The sequence below is a fragment of the Cucumis melo genome, chromosome 9, assembly GCF_025177605.1.
Source record: "Cucumis melo cultivar AY chromosome 9, USDA_Cmelo_AY_1.0, whole genome shotgun sequence".
NCBI classification, from domain to species: domain Eukaryota; kingdom Viridiplantae; phylum Streptophyta; class Magnoliopsida; order Cucurbitales; family Cucurbitaceae; genus Cucumis; species Cucumis melo.
In genome coordinates this window covers 3,734,125-3,757,712 of record NC_066865.1, presented here as the reverse complement: position 1 = coordinate 3,757,712, position 23,588 = coordinate 3,734,125, and the positions used below count along the sequence as shown (strand labels likewise).

The 23,588-nt window shown below is 30.1% G+C and overlaps 4 protein-coding genes and 1 non-coding gene across 5 annotated transcripts; 3 read left to right on the top strand and 2 right to left on the bottom strand.

The window, feature by feature from the left end:
* The first annotated feature begins 567 nt into the window (after positions 1-567).
* On the top strand, positions 568-4,451 carry LOC103498081 (monodehydroascorbate reductase 4, peroxisomal). Its single transcript, XM_008460557.3, has 7 exons — positions 568-789; positions 1,355-1,406; positions 1,890-1,970; positions 2,293-2,411; positions 2,688-2,907; positions 3,032-3,150; positions 3,376-4,451. The coding sequence occupies exons 1-7, from the start codon at positions 670-672 to the stop codon at positions 4,105-4,107; spliced, it is 1,443 nt and encodes a 480-aa protein (XP_008458779.1). The 5' UTR covers positions 568-669; the 3' UTR covers positions 4,108-4,451.
* Positions 4,452-5,323: 872 nt separating this feature from the next.
* Positions 5,324-5,395, top strand: TRNAP-UGG (transfer RNA proline (anticodon UGG)). Its single transcript has one exon. It is a non-coding gene; the product is annotated as a tRNA-Pro (tRNA).
* A 74-nt stretch (positions 5,396-5,469) lies between these two features.
* On the top strand, positions 5,470-6,301 carry LOC103498080 (50S ribosomal protein L12, chloroplastic-like). The gene has a single exon (XM_008460556.3). It carries the CDS (start codon positions 5,594-5,596, stop codon positions 6,143-6,145), a length of 552 nt encoding a protein of 183 aa, XP_008458778.1. The 5' UTR covers positions 5,470-5,593; the 3' UTR covers positions 6,146-6,301.
* A 460-nt stretch (positions 6,302-6,761) lies between these two features.
* Positions 6,762-11,268, bottom strand: LOC103498079 (universal stress protein A-like protein). The gene is made up of 4 exons (XM_008460555.3): positions 10,878-11,268; positions 8,123-8,244; positions 7,224-7,342; positions 6,762-7,047 (listed from the first exon to the last, which is right to left on the bottom strand). The coding sequence occupies exons 1-4, from the start codon at positions 11,053-11,055 to the stop codon at positions 6,939-6,941; spliced, it is 528 nt and encodes a 175-aa protein (XP_008458777.1). The 5' UTR covers positions 11,056-11,268; the 3' UTR covers positions 6,762-6,938.
* A 5,397-nt stretch (positions 11,269-16,665) lies between these two features.
* On the bottom strand, positions 16,666-21,878 carry LOC103498078 (uncharacterized). The gene is made up of 2 exons (XM_051089640.1): positions 21,607-21,878; positions 16,666-17,209 (listed from the first exon to the last, which is right to left on the bottom strand). The coding sequence occupies exon 2, from the start codon at positions 17,190-17,192 to the stop codon at positions 16,704-16,706; it is 489 nt and encodes a 162-aa protein (XP_050945597.1). The 5' UTR covers positions 17,193-17,209; positions 21,607-21,878; the 3' UTR covers positions 16,666-16,703.
* Between the last annotated feature and the right edge of the window lie 1,710 nt (positions 21,879-23,588).

Sequence of the window (23,588 nt, the reverse complement as noted above, 5' to 3'; positions counted from 1 at the left end):
ATTTTAACAATGTGAATAATCATAAAATAAGGTAGAATAATTTTGGTATTTATTTAAATAATCGAATAAATCATTTAGATTAACTAATAGAGGAATCAAAATTTAGGGACACACGAACACAGAAATTTTTTTTAAAAAAATTTAACATGACACAACTTATTTGGTATACTCAATAAATGTTAGCAAATTTTGTTTTTAGAAGAACTTGACATTTCCTTACATTGTATAGTGCAATGTATTTGGCCTGAGCTGACCTGAATATTTACTGTATTTACTCACGGAGTCTCATGTGTTAATAGTTGTATGATTATTTTGTTCTAACAAAAAATAAAGAAAATAAAAAAAGATGGGAGAAATAAAAGTGAAATGGTGTGTTTATAATCAAAGAAATTTTTTTTTCACAAAAAAGGTGAAAAAAGAAAACACTCTTTAAAAGCTAATATTTTTCTAAAAGAAAAAATAAAAGAGTATATATTAATTATTGTCTCAAAATAATTAAAACAAAATTAAATACAAAGGACTAAAATAGTAATTTAATCTAATAAAGAAAAAAAAAACAAATAATAATAATAACTATATCTTCTTCTCGGTTGGAATGCTTCCAAAGGAGGTGATGCTCAGAATCGCCTACACCTCCGAACACCAATAACGATTAAGAAAAAGAGAGAGATGGGAAGGGCTTTCGTATATGTAATTCTCGGTGGAGGTGTAGCAGCTGGTTATGCAGCCCTTGAATTCACCAAAAGAGGTGTCTCTCATGGCGAACTTTGCATAATTTCGGAAGAAACAGTGAGCAATCATCAACTTTACTTCTTCTTCTTAATTTTTCTTCTTTGCACTCATTATCACATGTCATCACTACCCATTTCCCCATTCCACTTTTAACTTTAATTTTAATAACTCCATTTTCAAATTCCTCGTTCAGCCTTTTCTTTCACAAATCTCAGATTTCGTTCTTATTACCTGTTTTGTATTTAGCTGTTTGTCATCTACTGGAAAATTACCTTTTTAAACGCTGGTTATGGAACAATCTGATATTACTCTTTTTCGGTTCTTGTAATTCTGCTGGTGTTCTTTTCTTTACAAATAGAAATTCCCTTTTCCCCCCTTAATAATTTGGATGTCATGGATTGCTATATATGATACAGAATTTCTCTGCCGAAGTGCTGTTCCCCTGTTGTGGTGGAGCTTCTGAGTTGGATTAAACATGTAAATTACAAGATAAAGATTTGGTTTTTATAATAAAAGGAGTAAAGTTAGATTGATAGATTAATGGTTTTTTTTTTCATTTGTTAGCAATATGTCAAGTGGGCATTATCTTTATGATATAAAGTTTTTTTTTTAATCTTGATAGGTTGCACCTTATGAGAGACCTGCTTTAAGTAAAGGGTATTTACTTCCAGAAGGTAGGGATTTTTATCTTGCTCCATCACTGGCTATTTATGTATAATAGAGCAGAAAAGGAAATAGGACATATAACGTCGTTTTGATGAGCATAACTCTATGTTAATTGACATGACCTCTTTCCCTTTAAGTCGAATGTTTAAATACTCGCACCCAATTTGTTGTACTTGCAAGTTAGAAAAAACACGTCATTTTGAAATAACTAGAGCTTTTAGGATACATTTCTTCAAGAATTGTTGAAAACCTGGCGCTGGTGGTTGCTTTGTCTAGGTAGCATTGTAACTCTTGGGAGAGAAAATCAATGTTGGTTTATGGATATTTTTCTACCAGCATTGTTCTTTTAATCATTCAGCAGGGTGCTAGGTTTTGTATTCAATCTTCAGTAGCTTCCAGCAGAAACTTTTGAGTTTGTGCCATGGTTATTGCTTTTTGCCTTTCGCTTTATAGGACACTTATGTAATGTGGAATTCTATGCTAATTTGCAGCCCCAGCACGCCTTCCAGCATTCCACACATGTGTCGGTGCTAACGAAGAACGATTGACACCAAAATGGTACAAAGAACATGGCAAGTATTTCGTATCTTCCTTGCTTCGTCTGCATATCTAATATGCATAGATGTGGGAAGCTTATGAACTGTATGACCATGATAATCTTTTTTCAACTTGCGCTCACCTCCATTCGAGTCATTTCAGATCAGTATATACCTTCTACCCTTTGTATACTTAAATGCACACGACCTTTGACATCATAAATCTAAGGGCATGTGAATCATTTCTGCCTTATAAAAATTCAAATTAGTGTATCATGATTTAGGCAGGTATAAATTGTAAAGCCTGTTAACCATTTTCTCTTTTGTTGTAATATGTTTTTGCCTTTTTTTTTGTCAGGAATTGAATTAGTTCTTGGGACACGAGTAATATCAGCTGATGTTAGGCGCAGGACCTTGTTAACAGCAGCTGGAGAGACTATTAGTTACAAGATTCTCATTGTTGCAACAGGTGCTCGGGTATAAAACCAATCTTTCAAGGAAGCACCATTTTCTTATATTCACCTGTTCCATGAACTCATAGTCTAATATTTTCACTATGTTTAGTTAATATCTGAGTTTAAGTGGCCCAAACTTGTTGCATATTGTGGAGACGCATTTTACTGATTTCATAGATCTCAAAGTTCATGGTAGTCTAGAATCATAGTTCGTGGCTTCAATACCCAAGTAGCCACTGTGTAAATGATTTCTTAATGATGGGTTGAGTAACTTTTATTTTCTTTCTTTCGAATCTAGGCTTTGAAGCTAGAAGAATTTGGAGTGAATGGATCAGATGCTGAAAACGTATGTTATCTACGAGACCTAAATGATGCAAATAGGATTGTTGACGTGATGCATTCTTGTTCGGGGGGTAATGCTGTTGTAATTGGTGGTGGTTACATAGGAATGGAGTGTGCTGCATCTTTAGTGATTAGCAAAATTAATGTAACGATGGTTTTCCCTGAAGCACAGTGCAGTAAGTAGCGTTGTTATTTGACTTTCTTCTGTTGATTAGTTATTGCAATTGATCTTGCCATATATTATATTATTGAGAAATGAATAGATGATCGGTAAACTTGACGATCTTTTCGTCTTTATAGTGCCTCGTCTATTTACCCCCAAGATTGCAAGCTTTTATGAAGATTATTACAAGTCTAAAGGAGTGGAGTTTGTCAAAGGAACTGTCTTGTCATCATTTGATATGGACTCTAATGGAAAGGTACTGCGTATTCAACTTTAGTCATTGGAATATTATTGGGTGAAAAACTATGCATTTGATGAGAGAAAGAGCATTTGATCTCCAGAAAAGAATCGTGTATTGTTCATTTAGCTTGGATGCCCTAGAAATGTTTGTTTCTTTTAAGTTTTTCCAAAACAATCCTTGTAGAATGATAGACAAGTTATAGCAATCGTATGCCGAACTAATTACACTAACCATTTTCAGGCGGTTGCTGTCAACCTAAGAGATGGAAAACGTCTACCTGTTGACATGGTTGTTGTTGGAATAGGAATCCGCCCAAATACGAGCCTCTTTGAAGGCCAACTTACCTTGGAAAAGGGTGGAATCAAGGTAAATGGAAAGATGCAGTCAAGTAATAGCTCGGTCTATGCGGTTGGAGATGTAGCAGCATTTCCTGTTAAGATTTTCAGTGAGACTCGAAGACTCGAACATGTCGACTCAGCCAGAAAATGTGCCAGACATGCTGTTGCTGCCATTATGGAACCAGAAAAGACAGGAGACTTCGACTACGTACCATTTTTCTATTCTAGAGTCTTCACACTCTCGTGGCAATTTTATGGGGACAACATCGGGGAGGTTGTACATTTTGGGGATTTCTCAGGAAACACATTTGGGGCATATTGGGTAAACAAAGGTCACCTAGTTGGATCTTTTCTTGAAGGTGGAACAAAAGAGGAGTATGCAGCTATAGCCATGGTCACTAGTCTGAAACCTGCCATTGAAGATTTGGCCGAGTTAGAAAGCCGGGGACTGAGTTATGCTATGGCGATTAGTCGTGAACCGCCTCCATCACAGGTCACCAATGTTGATGTCTCTGGTCCTTCCCTTGTTCTAGAAAAACCCATGTATCGATGGCATGCGACTGCTGGGGTTATCCTTGCTGGATCCGTAGCTGCATTTGCTTATTGGTATGGGAGAAGACGCCGCCGATGGTGAGAAGATTCGTTTCCAGAGTTCAGCAAAAGCATCAAACATTGAAGTTTTGATGATGTACCAATCATGTACTTGGTATCATTATTAACAGTAGTGAATATTGAATGCTAGAAAAATTATATTCAATCATAGAATGCTATAAAGTTCATAATTTACATACTTCCCCGGTGAAGGTCATTAGCTTGTTTGTAGTGTTCATCATCAATCATAGTCGCTTCACCGGGAAATTTTTCCCCACAGTTGAAAACGACTTTGTTTCATAATGATTTCAGATGTCTTGGGGATCATCTGTGAAGGATTGAATTCTTCAAGCTTGAAATGAAGTTTGAAGTTTGATTCGCTATTCATTCTAATATTCTCTCCAATTATTTCTCCCCACATTTGAAGTTTGAAGTTTGAAGTTTGGAAGAGCAAAAGCAACTATGAAGATGATAATTATTGTAAATTAAGAAAATGAGAATGGTAAGCGAGAGAAATTGTGTGGGCTGAAAAAAGTAGTTTTGGAATTAAAAACAATGATGATTCCTAGGCTAGTGAGAAATGAACTAAAGTTTCAAATGTCTTCATTTTACAAATTTTTGATGCAATATTCAGGATATAAATTTAATTTAGTTACAAAACATTTGATGATTCCTAGGGAAGTATTTTTAAATATATGTCTATTATAGTCATGCTAATGTCTATTATTTATATCATAACTATATTAATTGTTTTTTCATGTTAGAATTGATTTTCTTTATAATACAATAGAACTATTGATACCGAATTCATGAAAATATGAAATATCGTTGACACATATTTCATATTATGAAGTTAGTAAGGAAAAGTTTGTCCTAAGAAATATTCATTTCATTTGATTCTATATGTTTTGGTTCACTTTAGTTTGAATATTTTTAAAATATAGTTTTATAACTGCCCTTTTCTAAACTTTTCATTTTTACTTTTATCTCATATGTTTCAATTGAGATTTTAGTATTTTACGTACTATTTGATGAATAGCGATTGAAATGATTTCTTCTTAAATACAGCTAACCAAAATGAATCAAAATACCATTTTTTTTTCTTTTGTCATGGTAAGAGATACTACCAAGTGATTATTCCTCCCACAACAAATCTTATTTCTTAATAGAAAATAACAATCACAAATTAAAAACATAAATCTTAATTCCTTTTTAATAATGAGACAAATAATATTACAATGATAAACTTAAACAAAACTGGGCATTTGGTCTAGTGGTATGATTCTCGCTTTGGGTGCGAGAGGTCCCGAGTTCGATTCTCGGAATGCCCCCTTTTTTTTTTGTTTTCTTTTTAGTTTAATTTCTTTTTTGCTAAATCCCTATTGAATAAAATAAAAAATATATATAAATCCAATTCTCCCAACCAACTCCTTATCCTATCTTCTTCTTCTTCTTCTTCTTCTTCTTCTTCTTCTTCTTCTTCTTCTTCTTTCTTTCTATTCAATTCTTCACCAAAAGAAGAAGAAACAATGGCTTCTTCACTCTCAACTCTCACCCTCAATACCCCATTTCCCCTTTCTTATTCCCATTCCAAGTTCTCCCCTCATTCCTTCAGATCCACAACCCTCCATTTCCCCTATCGCCGCGCCACCCTCCTCCGTCCCATTGCCGCCGTCTCCGCCCCGGAGAAAATCGAAAAACTCGGCTCCGACATCTCCAGCCTCACCCTCGAAGAGGCTCGGCTTCTGGTCGACTTCCTCCAAGACAAGCTTGGCGTGTCTGCCGCTGCCTTCGCCCCGGCTGCTGTGGTGGCAGCACCTGGAGGCGCTGTTGGGGGGGACGCGGCAGCGGAGGCAGTAGAGGAGAAGACGGAATTCGATGTGGTGATTGAGGATGTGCCTAGTAATGCAAGGATTGCTGTGATTAAGGCAGTGAGAGCGTTGACAAGCTTGGCTTTGAAGGAAGCTAAAGAACTTATTGAAGGATTGCCAAAGAAGTTTAAAGAAGGGGTTTCAAAAGAAGAAGCTGAGGATGCTAAGAAACAGCTTGAAGATGCTGGAGCTAAAATTGCAATTGTTTAATCATTGGGGAAGCCAAAAACAAAAAAAATGAGTTCATTTGTTTTAGAGAAACTTACTTAATCTTGAGGATTTTTTTCTTTTTTTTGCTTGATGTGAATTGTGAAGTTGTTCCTGACATATGCCCACCTAGAATCTTTGCTTGTTTTTGTGCTGCTATTTGCCAAATTGTTGTCTTTTTTCCTCTTCCTTTATTGGTTTGTGAAAACAATTACATAAACTTGTATTTCAAGTTCTACTTTATGTGGAATTTCATACAAATTACCTGTTTTCTAGGAAGAGAGAATGGTTTTAGCTAATATTCCACGTAGAAAGATGTAGAGAGTACTAATGCAAGGATACAAGATACAATTAAGCAAAGAATTTTTCACTGAAATTCAGGAGATAATCAAATGGATTAGAATTCAAACATCAAGATGTAGATTACATGATTCTAAGGTTTTGCCCTTTTGTTATCTTTTTCTTTTAGTTTTGGGTTAGGGCATCAAACTTTTTAAGTAGGCTCTTAGTTCTATTCTAGAAGGTTAGGAGTGTGTGGCATTTGATATGAAATTGATTCCCAATGTATTTGTTGCTTCATAGGAAAGGATGTTACCAATTCCCAAATGGGTCATCAATCAATCGAGCAAACAATGGTTGACTGTATATTTAAACAAACCACAGAACAAGTACAAATCAACGACGAATTGGCAACTTTTACACACTTGATACACAAGACACTCACCAAAAGTTTCTTATTTATAAACAACAGGATGAAACGAAATCAAATATGTCATAAGTTTTAACGGCTGGAAGGTCAGTCGTCGACAGGATCATCGGGTGTCTCGTCCTCCCTGCGTTTAATTGTGATGACGGGGCACTCAGCATGTTTTGCGCAGAATTCACTAACAGTGCCCACAAAAACCCTACACACATCCACAAGAAGAATTCCAGGCAGTTAGGCTTTCAATTCCATAAAAAGACAAATAGTAAATATAGGCTCTGGGCAGCTCCTCTAAGACTGGAGATTGGAAGAAATGAAAACATGTGCCTTGTGCTTAAGAATCAGTAATGTAGAAGTACTAATAAAACTAAAGCATACTTTTTGAATGGGCCAAGTCCCCTGCTTCCAACAACTAGAAAATCGGGTAGAACACGTTTCACCTCTAGGCAAATTACTTCAGTTGGATCGCCTTTCTTAAGCCAAGCTTCACAAGCAACCTATAAAAATTGCCAAATGAACACAACCAACTTGCAAAAGAACTATACAGAATGACAACTATGTGAATAAAATATAAGTAATTGCAATGAGTAGCCCTTTTAAGGTTAATAATTGTTTGTGTAGCGTAGCAACATATTAAAAGAATTACAAATATAACAAAATTTAGGAGTGATCGACTCTATCGTTGATCAACTCCTATTAGCAATATGGACTATTACTTAGAAAGAGTTGGATTTCAATTTTACTATATTTGTAAATTATTTTTCCATATGCTACCTCTCAAATAATTTGGCCCTAATTGTTATATTCGCAACTATCCTTAACATTATTGAGTCATGGCAAAGAAGAAAAAAAGGGGGACAGTTGTAAATATAGTAATCACGTCCAAAGTATATTTGTAAATATAGTACAATGCAAAAGATTTTGTAGTCATGACAAAATTTAGTTTAGCTCTCGAAGTTTAACATTGATACACCCTATTAGGTAGAAGCCTATCAGCAATAGAGTCTATCACTTATAGATTTTGTTATATTTGTAATTTTTCCAAGAATGTTGTAATATGCTTAATTATTATCCTTGAAAGTATTATCCAATGTAATTACTGAAAATAGAAAAGAAAACCAAAATTGTTTTCTTTTTTGAGTGTTTAAACAGACACGGCAACATCGTTTGGTATTTCAGGAATGTGAACAGCATGTAAAGGGTGACAACACAATGTACATATTTAGATTGACAGATCACTCCACCATGAGAAGTCGTATAAACATGAATTACATTACCCCAATTTCGTGGCATCTATTGACAAAGTACTCCAGTAGATGAAGCCCTCTTGCGTTGTCCCTTTTCTTCAACTCTTTAAAATCATCAGGTGATGCAAAGATACTATCTACCTCATCAAAACCTACAAAATAAATAAATAAATAAAATGAGCGCAGCAGCACTGTTGCCATTGGTATTTATTTTTTAACATATGATATATGAATCAGTATCATTTTGAAATATGGTACACTGCCCTCCCACATCAGTTCTCATTGTAATTATATAAGAAAAAGAAGAGAATAATCCAAGAAATGGGAGAAGTTGTCCATAAGGTTTAATTACTGAACATGTTCAAGAGGTGCAGCAGCATTATATTAATATTGGGAAAAAAATTTATCCACTTCTTCAAGTCATGGTACCTACTAACGAAGCCAGTAAACATTATGTTGAGAACTATTGTAGAACAGTGTGAGAGAGATGGTCTTCCTCAAAAATGACCAATGGACTTAAAAGTATCATAAATAGGGTAAAAGTGATAAATATGTCTACATTATGACCACACAAGAAAATTAACAATTGGCAATTTATCTTGTACAAATTGCTGGTCTATGACTCTATGAAATTTATGGTAAGTATTATTGTTAACTGCAAAACATTCACAGACCAACTGAAGGAAGCACATGCATCATGTGGTGTCTGGTTATCTAACATAACGATGAATTTAGGATGTCTTTTGAGAAAAATAAATGTTTTTTGGTTAAAGCACATTCCTAAATGTGGTTATACAAGAAATACTACAAGGCACATTGAGTAAGGTTTTTTTAGTGCTTTTCGAAATTTTAAAATTCCTTTTGATAATCAAACGAAAAATTAATTTTGAAGAGTACTTGTGATGGGTTAAACGCACTTTTCACCCTCTTAAAAGACATCCTGAACTCATTCTAAGAAAAACTTCCAATTACGACAGAAAATTCAAATTCAGAAAACAAATACAAAGCTCAGGGAAGCACAAACATCAAATCGAGCAAAGTGTTCCTCCACAGCATATCTATAATATCTATATATATATATATATATATGCATGCTCTTTAAGTGAACTAGAATTAAATCGTTTTTTATTATTATTACTATTTTAAATTTAGGCATGTTTGGAACATGGAAGCATGCGATGAGCCTTATTACTAGAATAGGATAACAGTTTGTACCTCTGTTTATGAGTCCTTAAGTTCAATAGGACTCGGGGCATATTTTAGGCACATAGAAAACATGCTCAGAAGAGAAAACGAAGGAAAAGAGATCATCAATTCTTCAATAATAGTATTAAGAAATAAATAAACACCTTGTAGAAACTAAACAGACGGAAAATACTAGAATAAGGCAGGGATAAGTTTACTTGATAAATCCAATGAAGTTACGTGAGAAAACATGAAGATTAATATTAACTATAGAGGTTTTTTGTTTGTAGGACATTTGATCGTATTTTACTGAAGGAGAAAGATGCATGCTCCATTCACATGTATTATGTTTGGTGGTTGTACGGAATTTTGTATATAATTCTAAAGAATATGTGTCATATAGTTGTGTGAGTGAATTATAAAAATTAGCAAAAACTTGAAATCACTGTTCTGTTCACAAGTTTGATAGTTTCTAAAGAACTAAAACATCTAGGCTTGCTCTACAATACAAGTCATCAATGAAACCAAACTAAGAAAGCAAGATTTCATAGGCGGTTACTTTGTTCTAGAAAACTAAAAGACTAGTTATTAAATCAATTTTATAGATCAACCACTTGATCTTCCTTACTTCTGAAACAAATTTGATTCAACCCGTCTCTTATACGGTCATATTCTAAACACTTTTTTTTTTCTTTTGAAAAGAAACATCAGGAACTTCATTCTGAAAAAGGCAAAAACAGCCTAAGGACTGGAGTAGGGAGAATCTCCCCGCTCCCCCCCACCCCACCCCCCGGAAAAAGAGACTGCCAATTGTTAATGGGCCATGTACTAAACTTCTATAAAATGGCTGGTGAGAAGTGTTTGCATATCACAATCCATATCTGAATTCTGAACTAGGTAAAGTTATGATCAACAGTAATAGAAATGAAAGCAGGAAGCATGTGCTACAATACTGCAAGAAAACAATACGTTATGTCTTTTTATTTATTTAAAGAACTTTTGCTTTTCAAAAAGCTACTCTTAACTAACCTAAAACACTTTTCAAAATTTTCAAATACAAATATATATATATATATATATATTAGGACAAAACAGCATCTATTTCTCCCAAAAATGTTAATGAAAAAAATTAGTTTAATCACCTAACTAACATGAAAAATGCACCAAGAAAAGGACAGAGGAAGCTAGTTTCCTATTTAAAGATTCGGAACTTAAAGAACTTTCAAAACAGAGAATCAATCGTGCACAGGAAAATCATCAAAATCAGTCAATAGTCCGATCACTAGATATCTTATTAACTAATTTACACAATTTCAGATCAGGTAAGACGACTGCATGATAGCAGAAAAGAATTTAGGGCATAGATTACAATAAATAAATAAAAAGTTATATAAACAAACACTTAGAAAACAAAAAAAATCACTCCTCTTCTCCAAATTAACTAAAAAATCAATCAAATTAAAGGTCAGAATTGATCAAAACAGAAGAATAACATCGCATTTTCAGAAAGCGATTGATCAGCATCGGGAAAAAAAAGGGGGATGGAGAAAAGAAGAAGAAGAAGAAGAAGAAGAAGAAGAGGAAGAGAAAGAGAAGGAACCGTCTTCGTCAGGGACAAGGACATGGAGGAAGAGGAATTTGAAACCAGAGGTGTTGGAGCGGACGATCTTCTGGAGAGTCCACTCAAAGGCTCTTTTGCTGCTAATGGAAGGATGGGGATAGCCTTTGATGGTAGATTGATTCACTGCAAGCATTATTCGAGTAGGTTCTTCCTCCATTGTTGTGTAAGTAGTGTGGATTGGGTTTCTTATACGAAAACAAGCTCTATGTGGATGCTTTAATGGGGGTTTGAGCAACCGCACAATTTCTTTCTTTGTCTTCCCAATAATCCGTAATTCCACGGGGTGGCATTAAATTTTGTGTTGTATTAGATAGGGTTAGAAACTTGGAGAGAAAAAACGTTTGTGTCTGAAGTCGTGCAACCAACGGGTCCTACATCCGACCCAATCCCATTATATATAATATTTATATAAATTTATAACCTAAAATTTAAGAAATTGAATGTACAACCCAACCCCCCCTTCCAAAATGATCATTTGTTTTATTGTTTAATATAAAAATTTATCTAAATTATGAACACATTAAAAAAGAAAAAGAAAAAAAAACCAAACCCACCAATCCAACTTCAATTGGATTGATTCTTGTATATTTTTAATCAATATACATAATTTGAATTTTTTCCTAATTTTCTTCCAATTCCATCTACTTATATACCTTCTTAATTTTTTTTCTTTTTTTTTTTTATATATTAGTGGAACAAAACAAGTTTAATTAATTCGTCAAAATTACTTTTTAATCTAAAATGTTATTAAATATTATTTCAATAAATTTGTTGTTTACTTTTTTTTTTTAATTTTTTCCTATTTGTGTAAAATAATTTGACATTTTTTAATGATAAAAATTTCTCTAAATTTTATTTTATTTATTAAATCATATTTAACTGATATGTTTATAATGATTTAGTATATATACCAAAAACAATATGTTAGAGTTGACATGTGAAAAAGAAAAAATATGGTTGAAATTAAATTAAATTTCTTCTTAGATTGGATAAGTTAAAAAATTATGGTCTATTTTGTTTCATATATTTACTTTTTTTTTCCTGTTGCTTTCGTATTGTTCTTATTTTATAATAGTTTTAAAAATTTTAATTTCTTTTAAATCTTTTAATATGGTTTACATTTTCTTAGATAAGATAGTTTAATTTTTGTCCAAATCCCAAAAATTCCAAAAACAACAAAATGTTTTAAAAATACTTTTAAAAAATTAAATTGTGACGAATTTAAATTTAATGGTGGAAGATCTAACTTAAAGTTTAAAATCAATTTTAGATGATGTTTAATACGTTTCAAAATTTTCAATTATAAGTAAAATAAAAATTTTAAATATATTTTATTCTTTTAATAAAAAACAAGTCGTCACGAAACACAATATTTACAATTCTATTAAGTATAAAATTCAATTTTTTATCGAACCAAAATATTTATAAATAGCAAAATCTCATATTCTATCAAGGATAGACATTGAACAGATACCAAAAAACTTTTACCAATATTTATTTGATGTATTGCTATAAGCGTATCAATGTCTATCAATGTCAGAAATTGAAATTTTGTTATATTTTGTAAATCGTTTTAATAATTTTACTAAAAAATGAGTATTTAACTTATATTAGGTTTTTAATTATTAATTTTTTTGGAGTTTTTGTTTTGTTCAATGTTTTCCTTTTCTTTTTAATTTTGCATTTCCTGTTTTTACTTTATATATATAGATATTTTTTTTTTTTTACTTTTGTATTTACTATTTTTCATTTATTCTATTTAAAATTTGTATTTAAGTCGAGATGAGTTCACACTATCTCATCCTTATCTCCACCTTTCATCAGCGTGGATGGAGATGGTTTTGTCTACGAGGATGAGAATGAAAAATTATCCTTTGTTGTGTCTCTCTCCATACTCAATTTTATGATATTTAGTAAAATATATGTAAAACTGTAAATCTTGAAATTTAAAAATAAAATTGAAATAAAAGTCCAAACTTCCGATAGTAAAATTATAACAATTCAAAACCTACCGATCTAAATTAAAATCAAACTCAAAATTACTTAACAAATCAAAAGATTAAGGTTTTAAAATTTAGAAACTAAATAAAGAAAAACCTAAAAATCAAATGGATAATCCTCCGATATTCATTAAAATATAAAAACAATGATATATATATATACGTGTGTGTAAAAAAGGTTCTAAATCCCTTATTTGTCCCTACTCAACACCTCATACATAGGAAAATGATGCACAATCCAAGTAATGTAACAAAAAAATTACAAAAGAGTACAACATTTCCAAATTTGATTATAATTTTGAGGTTTTTCAAATCATTTTATTTTAAAGTTATTTTTTCTTAATTAATTATTAATGGTGAAATTGTATTTTCATTAAATTAAATTTAAGGGTGGTTTCACTTTTGAAAACACATGTTTGTATGTACCATTAATCTTTGACTTAAATGGTTTTGAATGAACTAATTCAAATGTGTGTATAATAGTTTTTTAAAAATGTTGTTTTTTATTACTTTTCATGTGGTATTTAAATTTCAAAACATTGCACTTTTAGTTTTTACATTTTTTATTTGATTTTAGCATGTTTAGATTTTAATATATTACGATCTTATCATTGAGATTTGAAAATTTTACTTTTAAAATTTGAGTTTTGTTTCGACTTGGACTCTAAATTTCAAAATTTATATATTAGAATCTTGATCTTTTTGCTAAATATTAACTTTTACTCTTTATGATTAATGTATATTAATTAATTAAAAATAATTATACAGTGAAATTTTAAAATTAATTTTAAGGTTTGTAAAAAGTGAGTGAAAAAAAAAGTGTTTTTACAAAAACTCACTTTCTACCTAAACTCTTTTAATTTGATAAAAAAAACGTTGGATACACTTTACAAATTATTTTAAGTCTTTATTTGAATTGACTTTCTAAATGTTTGTGAGCGCAAAAAAGTGATTATAAATACTGAGAAAGTAGATGGACTAAATGGTCGTAAAATACTCAACTTTTTCTTTTTTTTTTAAATATTTTTTTTTAAAACCAAATACTTGAAAAATGGTAAAAAAATTTATGCATTTTAAAATATAGTATAAAAAACTATAATATTTACAAATAACAAAAACTTTGATAGATATCGATAAAATTTTACTTTTATGTCTATCAATATAGATGGATAGAATATGATAGTTTATTATATTTTATAAATATTTTAAAAAATATTACTTTTCACCATAATTTTCCTAACACTTAGACTAATTATAATTCTTTTAAATTAACTAACCGACCTCGAAACGAAACTAAACGCTCAAACATGAGTATTGAGTAGTGTTCGCAAAAAATATATTATGTTTTTAATTATTAATTTTTCTGAGTTTTCGTTTTGTTCAATGTTTTCTTTTTCTTTTTAATTTTTCTTTTCATGTTTTTACTTTATATATATATATATATATATATATATACATATTACTTTTGTATTTACTAATTTTTACTTATTCTATTTTTATTTTTATTTAATTTTTCTATTTAAGTCTAGATTGAGTCCACCCAACGAAAAATCTCATCTCCATCTCTATCTTTAATGGGTGTGGATGGGGATGATTTTCTCTATAAGGATGAAAATGAAGAATTACCCTTGTTTTGTGTTTCTATTCTTGACTTTATGATATTTATTTTAAGTGAAAAATAGGCTAAAAGTGTAAATCTTGAAACTTAGGAACAATATTGAAATAAAACCCAAAATTCCAATAGTAAAATTATAACTCGAAACCTATAAGTTAAATTAAAACCAAACTAAAAACTTAACGAATCAACCTTGTAACATTTTGAAATTCAAAAACTAAATAAAAGAAAAACCTAAAAACCAAGAAGATAATTCTCCAATATTCATTAAAATATAAAAACAATGATACAAAAGTAAGAAAGAGTTTAAAATGTCTAATTTGTCCCTACCGAACACACCTCATACATAGGAAAATGATGACAAAGAAAAAAAAAATCAGAAAAGAAATAGTGTTTCTTATTCCTTACTACAAAAATGGCCTAAAGAAATGGGAAAAGATATGTTTTAGTTGCAAGGATTTCTCAACTTGGAATAATGTGTTTAATCTAACACACACTAAAGAAGAAAAAAAAGGCCAAAGTGTGTGTTATCCATACAAAGTTAAGAGAAGATATGCTCACTATTGTAGCTCACATCATCAAACCTCTTTGAATAAGAAACAACACAATGCATGTTCTAACATCACCACATCATCTTCCTCTAATCTACACTTAACTTCAACAATACCTTTTTATATAAAATAAAAATAAAAAACATATCTTATTTCTCAAATATACTAATAACTATGACTTTTTTTTTTACCTCTCAATCAAAAAAAAAAAAAAAAGATCTTATAAACTCAGATCAAAGAATCTAAACAAAAATCAAAAGAGACAAAAAAAAAAAAGAAACAATCACGAAAGAGAAAGCCCATACAATTGAAGAAAATAGATCCTATGAAGAAGAGCCAACATGAATCTATAAGAAGCATCGTTCAAATATACACTTAAAAGTTAAAACAACATAAACGTACCTCTACACAATTTGGCTAATCACCTCATTAGTTTGTTTGGTGACACATGGATATATAAAGATTAAGCTCTCTCCAAATATGATAAATAATGGTACCCCAATGAGCTACTCTATAAACCTTATGCTACATTGATTACATCCACTCATATGATAAATCCAATCAAATCCAAACTTGACTAAAAGGACAATCAAAAGAATAATTGGTCTCTAGAGACTCAACCTCACTACTCCAAATCTCAAGACTCAATGATAATGTCAATTTGGTAATGTGATCACGAGGTTGTAGTCGATTTTGAACAAACTAGACGCACCGAAAAACCATTTTGAAAAATGTTTAGAAAGCAAGGACTTTTCGAACCTAACAAATATGATAAAACCCATGTGTCATGATATTTGTAAGTGAGTGAGTTAATTATAAGGTTAGAATAGTAGAAAAGATATATTAAAAAAGGTAAAAGGAGCAAAAATAGGAAGTTATTTATGGGATTGGGAATGGAAATGAGCAGATGCTATTCATTTGAGCATCTTACTATTCCATCTGCCAAAGGCTTAATGGAAATTCATGTCCCCTCATTAATTTACTAAATGTTCTCTCCCCTCTATCACTCTCAACTTCCTATCCCCAATTTCATAATTGGGAAAAATATCCTAATACATTCCAACCTTACATTATTCTACTAAACAATTTGAGTATGACCCGATTAGCTAAATATCGATAAAAAAGAACGGTTCAAATCTTGCCACTTTCTATATCAACATACTAGTTTTACATATTAATTGTTGTTAAGTTAGCATTTTTTAACATGTTTGTTTCTTTTCTCAAACTATAAGAAAATGTCGCAAGTACCTAAATATTTGTAAATATAACATGAATGTTAAAATAAATTTGTAAATATAGCTAAATCTAGATCAAAGTCTAGTTAAGATGTATTACTAATAAACTTTTTTATATTTGCGATCATCTTTTTCATTGGTACATATTAATAATAACTTGACGTGCTGATAAATGTTATCGAAATCTACTATATCAAATGCAAAGATATGAGTAAGTGGGGTAATTTGTTTGTTAATGATATTAAGAAGAAGGATTAAGGAAAGATATTTTTCCAATTTTGAAAATGTGTAGTTTGAATATATATAGACCAAATAAACACAATATTTGAGAAAATGGAATGCTAAATTAATAATTTAACCTTATTAACTAACTTTACAAATGAGAGTAATTAAATTTAGAGAGATTAATTGGAATTAGGCCAAAGATTTGAATTCCCAGTGAAAGAAACTCTTCCAAATCCCAACTGACCCACTTGATACAATTGCAACCAAATCCTCTCTGCTTCAAATCTTGCACTAAAATTCCCCGTCGTTTCATCTTCCTCGCCCGATCCCGGCGAAATTTCCGGCAATCCCTTTTCATTTCCCACACACCCACCGGTTTCCGCCGCCGTAGCGCCGTCGCATTCCCCTCTCCGGCGAACCAATTTCCTCTTCTTCCTCTTCTTCCTCGCCTGCTGGAGACACCGCCGTCCGACCATCCACGGCAGTTTGACCAAAGCCAGAGCCAAGAAGCTGACCACCGAGCACGGACAGCAGCACACGGCGACACAATCCGCCACCAACCCGGCGGTGCACGACCGGCAATGCTTGCCGGAGCAGTCGATTAGATCAGCGCCGTCGTCCACGGCGAATCTTCGTCGCCGTGTGGCTCGTGATGGGCTTTCTTGCATTTTTCTTGATCGGAAGGCTGCAAGAAATTTTTGATGAACACTTTGGAATGTAAATTCCCTTTGGAAAAAGATTTTATGGCTTTATTTATAAGTGGAAATATAAGAAATGAAAAAATAAACACATAAATAAACAATTGCTCTCTCTCTCTCTCTATCATTTAATACCCTTTTGTTCATTTCATGAATGACTCTGTTTTTGCATGAAGAGAGAAATTTTGCCATAAACTGATGCAAAGGTAAAAAGTGTTTTTAGTTTAACCCATTAAAACCACTCCTCAAAAGTTTAAGTCGAAGACCAAATGGTAAAAAAAAAAAAAAAAAAAAACCCAAAAATAAAATAAACACCATCCTTCCAATTATACCTTAATATTTTCAATCATAAAATAATTCGAGCAATCTTCAAACCTACACAATTTTTAAAATTGGATTCTCAAATTTACATAACAAATGGAACATGTAACAAGAATTACTAAGAATCTCAAAGGTGTTGGAATGAAAATAAGATCGAGAAGGCATAAAACAGAGGATTAAATTGAAAACTATGGAAACAAAAAAAAATGAGTTTGATATTACAAATAGTCTACGCATAAACTTGGATGGATGGACAAAAAAAGAGGTGGTGAAAAAGGGAAAAGAGATTGAAAGAAATAAAAAAAAAAAAGTTACTAGTTTGGGTAAAAAGTGTGGTAGGGCATGAAAAAGATAAAACGGTTTTGGATAAACGGGTTTTAGGAATTAGGGAACTTCCCTTGTTTTTTTACTGTCCCATACTAATATAGTACATACTATTACTAACACAAATATCCCTTCATTCTCTTTTCCCTTTTTAAAACTTTTGTTTAGGAAATAATTAAACATTATTTGTTATTTTAAACTCTCTTTGAATTATATTTCATTCACTTACTTGTTTTTAATTTTAAATAAAACAATATAAACCCAACCCCTTATCAAACCTCTTCATCTCCCCCTACTTCCTATTGAATAACTCTTCTCCATAGAGCACCCAACTGCATATATTTTGAAACTCAACTCAATGTCCTAACACAACTTCTTAGTGTAATTAATATCTTATTTTGTACTTAATTTACCCATGACAAACCTTTTAACACATGTTATGTTATTAACAATTAAGAGGCCGGATCACTAATTATAAAACACATCAAAATCCGATAAAAATCAATTTTAGTCACCAATTCAAAAGAGGCCCATCTATTTGTTATTTTTTTCCCCCCCAACACACATGAATAAGGAAGAAAAAGAGAGAGAAAAAAAAACTATGAAAATAGAGGAGAGAGAAAAATGAGTAAAAAAAGAAAATAAAGAAGTGAGATGTGGTGACCACATTAAATTTATAAGAAAGGAAAAAAGATGTATATAAGACATTAATAACAAATTTCCATGAATGAAAAAGGTGAGCTATGAAATAGGGAATGTGAGTGAGACTACACAATTCACATCACTCCCTAAGTTTATGAAATATATTCCCCCTTTTGTTGTTTAGGTAAATGGAATTATTACTTCATGTCACATTCTTATTTTAGCTTTCCTTACCCATTTATCACCTACTTTTCATTTTTCTTTCCTTAATTATTTATAATGTTCCGCTCAATACTTTAACAAAGGTTATGTTCGAAAAGCATTCCATGTATTGTGTTTTTACATTAAAGTTGAATTTGTAAGTTCTTTTAGAACTACTGTGTGCAAGATTGAACTTGAGCGGCCAAACTCACTTTGATAGATAAAATTTATAAGTTTTGTTAATTTGAATGTTTGATTTTTAATTAGGGTTGAGCATAGATCGGTTAGAGTCGGTTTTTCGACCAAATTGATATGAACTAGCTATGGTGAGTTTAGTAAATGTTCAAACCGACCTTGATTATGATGGAATACACAAATGGATCAATGGTCAGCTGATAGAATTTTTTTTGTTGGTTTGGATTTTTTCCAAACTGATACAGGTTAAATTCTACCTTATTTACGACCTACTATCGACGGTTTGGTTGGTTTTGATCAATAGGCTTGATTTCTTTTCGATCTCTAATTTTAATATAATTTTTTAAAATATGTTTCATAAGTGTTGAGATGAATATCCGATAGTTATATTTCGTTTTTAGTTTTGGAGTTTTTTAGTTATGAAAATATTATTATTTATTTTGTTTGGTTTGTGTGTTATTCTATGCTTCTCAGAAACATAAATCAAAATGTTGTTTTATCATTTTGACTTGCAAAATATAATCAATAAATTATTGAATGGACCAAATAATTTTGAATAAATTATTTTTAACAATTTCTATGTAATTCTCTAACAAGCAATTATAGGTTAAACCAAATCAAATTAAATTCCAATTTTCTTCCAAACTATTGGATTGAAATTTGCAATGTAAACAACAAATACCAATATCTATGAGAGAAAAAGGAAGAAAAACAAAATTTTATAAAATATAAAAACTCAACCTATGTAGATATTAAGTTCATTTACGTATATGCTAAATTAAAAACACAAACATCACGAAATTCTAATTAATATCTAATAGCTTTTCTGCTTTTAGACTTCTAATTCCATTTACATGTTTTCGATATCATTAGGAGTTTTAATAAATACAAAAAGCATAGGTCTAAAAACTCAAAAAAAATATAGTAATATCTTACAGATGGAGCAACACATTTTTTATAATATGGAAAAAAAAACCATATATATATATATACAAAGAAGAAGGATAAAAAAAGGACAAGCCCCATGTTCCTTTTTTTTTTTTTTTTTTTTTAGAAAAAAAAAGAGTAAATAACATGACATTAAAATAGATAATTTGTTTTGTTATGGGCAGCATCAAACAAGTTATGTATATGTATATGTATATATATATATTGAACAATAATATGAAAGTTTTTTTTGCTTCCTTTTATTCACATGTGCTGATGGGTCAAACTTCATGACTAGGATAGCCCAACAACATGGCCCACCCAAAATTACTCTCTATAAATAAACAAACAAAATAAATAAATAAATATTCCTTTTTTTTTTTTAAAAAAAAAAAAAAGAAAATTAATTTATATTTGGTGCCATCCACTAACACACCTATGTATTTGTTTTTTAATATTTGATTAAACTATGCTGAGAATATCTCTAGGATTCAGAAAAATGGAGTTGTTTTAATTTCCCCAAGATAATATAATAATGTTGAATTTAAAACTTTATTTAATACCAAAGAACTTGTATGACTGACATTATAATTAATTATACTTTGTATTTTTTTAATCAGGGAGGAGATCAGGCACTTTTGTTTCAATATAAAAATAAAATGTACCTTATGCTTTTTTATTTGTTATATCATTTTCTTTTTGAAAAAAAAAAATCTTAGTTAATTGCCAGTCAACTTTATCAGTAATTTCAATTAAATTAGATCTTTCATCATTTTCCTATTAATTTTTATGATAATAGTTAAATGTTTCATCAATTTTTATGATTATTATCATTTTCTTTAGTTTTAAGGATTAAGTATTTATACTTGTAATGTGTTTTAAATAACATTTGTTTTTTTAGGAAAACTCTAAAAATTGGCCAATAAAATTGAGTTTTTATAGGGTTTAGGGGTGTAATTAAGAGTTATTTTCAATAAAAGCAAAATAAATTAAATATTCGCAAAAATATAATAAAATATCACTAGATGGTATGTTTGTTAATATTTTGAAAATAATGTGTGGATTTTTTTTAAGACTAATGGTTGGTTTTGTAATGCAATACAAAATACATAACCCACAAAGCAAAAACAAACTTAAAAAAGAACAAATACATAATTAAATAAAACTATGTTTGGTATCTATATAAAGTCTTTGACACTAATATATATAGAAATTCAAATATTTGAACAGCCCCACATTTTGTTTATTAAAAACCTCTCATCTCTTGACCTTTATAATTTTCAAAACACTTAAAACGAATGAAAATGTTTATTCATATATAAATATATGTATTTTTCTTTTGCATATTCATGAAAGTATATTAATATGTAAGAAAAATGATAGGGCCACAATAGTGATTGAAAAAAAATGAAAAGGAAATACAAAAAGTAGATGAAAAAGAGAAGAAAAAAAAATTAAATATTAAAAAAGAGAGAGAGAAAGAAAGAAAGAAAGAAAGGAAGAAAGAAAGGGTAATGGAATATGGGTGGCAGAATTTCTAAAATAGAGAAGAAAACAGAGCAACATAGAAAGAACACAAATTCAAAAAACAAAAGCAGAAAATAGAAACACACAATTAATCTTTGAATATATAATTTTCATTTCAAATTCAAATAAAATCGCACAAATAAATAGTAATGTATGCAATAATTACTCCAAAATAAAAAGAAATAAGATCTCATAATTAAACTGCATATAAATTTAAAAGAAAAAAAAAAAAAAGAAAAGAACTGACCCGAAGAAGAAGAAGAAGAAGAAGAAGAAGAATGCGGGAAATCCTGGAAAAACGACGTGGTTGTGGATAGATCGATTAATTGTTGTACGTAGTTGAGCAATATGATCTGAGGAAGTGCTTTTAATTTGATCACTTGCTAGCTAGTGCTTCTTGATCAGTATTCTGTCTTAAGAAGAAGAAGAAGAAGAAGAAGAAGAAGAAGAAGAAGAAGAAGAAAGGGAAATGAGATTTGATGAGTACCGATGGGGAGTGACAGCGAATATTGGGAACTGCTTCTTCTTCTCTCTTCAAAAACCCGCCTTTCTCTTATTTATTTATTTAATTCATATTTAAAAAACATTAAAATATAATTTTTATTTTATTTTATTTTGCTTGAAGATTTCGATTTCAATGCACTAATTTTTAGGAGAATCTAAACTTGTGAGGGCTGACTAATTAATTTTATATATTTGGCCAAAAAAATATATTCATCCATTTATTCACTTTTTATATACTTCTCATTAAATCACCCTAATAAAATTCAAGTGAAATTCATGAGATGCAATTAAAAAAAAAAAACCCGTCTCCCACGTCTTTTTTACGTATTACAAATATGACAAAGATATATCAAAGGTAGCTCAAAGGATTATCAAAAGATTATCGGATGGATACTCGCTTTTACATCGCCTAGAAAATGGACTAACATCAACTTTATTATCATAAATTGTTTTTTTCTTCTTTTGCAAATGCTCCTAAATTAAATATCTGATTTGATTCAAAATAATTAGAACTTAGTTCTTGTTTGATGATCCTTAAAATCATTCATATAGTTTGATAAAATTATAGTTTATGTCATGTAAGGACTATTTATTTACGAGAGGTATATCGTATCAACCAAGTTATAGTTATAAATATTTTATTTAAAAAAAATTATTATGAAAGTGGTATTCTTAAGTTTGTGTATATATATACACACAAAATATTGCAAAATTTTAATTTTATCCGTGTGTCTAGTATTGAAAGAATTTAAAAATTTACTACATACCGTAGATATTTTCTATAGTTTTTTCGTTTCCAACAATTCCTCTTTATTATACTATAGTAACTAAATTCTAATTTTTATTTAGATTGGTATATTATTTATATATATATATATAGTGATAGGGATCTCTTGTAAACAAAGCCCTACTAAGGATATATTTTATCACTAATAGACTCATATGAGTGATATGAATCATTGATTCTAAAAAACTTATTCTAAATTTTGTTATATTTTTAATTTTTTTATTTGTGCTATATTTGTTATGTATGTTCGGGGATTATAGGTTCAATTTAACCTATATATATATATATATATATATATATATATAAAATAAAATTAGGTATAACTGACAAACTTATTAGATACCATGATATATTTTAGGTTAAAAAGAATAATGTATATCATTAATGTGTATTATGGTCATATTGACAAAAGCAAATAATGTCAATAGCAATCCCCTTTGTTTAAAGTGATGTTAATTATCATATTTTGAGTTTTACATATAGATAAAATTGACTTTGATGGATCATTTATTTTCCTAACATCTTTTCAGTAATTAAATTCATATGATTTTACATTAGAATATAACGTCTGGACAGTTACATACTGTATTGTGCTCTTATTTATCATATATTTACAATTTAAAGTATTTATCTATTCTTTTAATTAAGTGGGGTTTTTTTTTAAAAAAAAAAAAAAAAAATTGGAACATGTCAGGTTTATTTTAATTTTATCAGATATTTACTTACATTTTATTGGGTAAGTGAATTTTAATATTTTACAACTCCCAAGGAGACTTGATTAATTATATATTTATTTATATAAAAAAAGAAAAAAGAAAAGAAAAAAGGAAAAAGAAGATTAGAGTGAGAGATGAAGTTTAAGAACATAAGGCAATTAAGGGAATGAAATAAAGAATAAAAAAGAAAGAAAGTGTGTTACTTTTAAGAAGAAAAGAAAA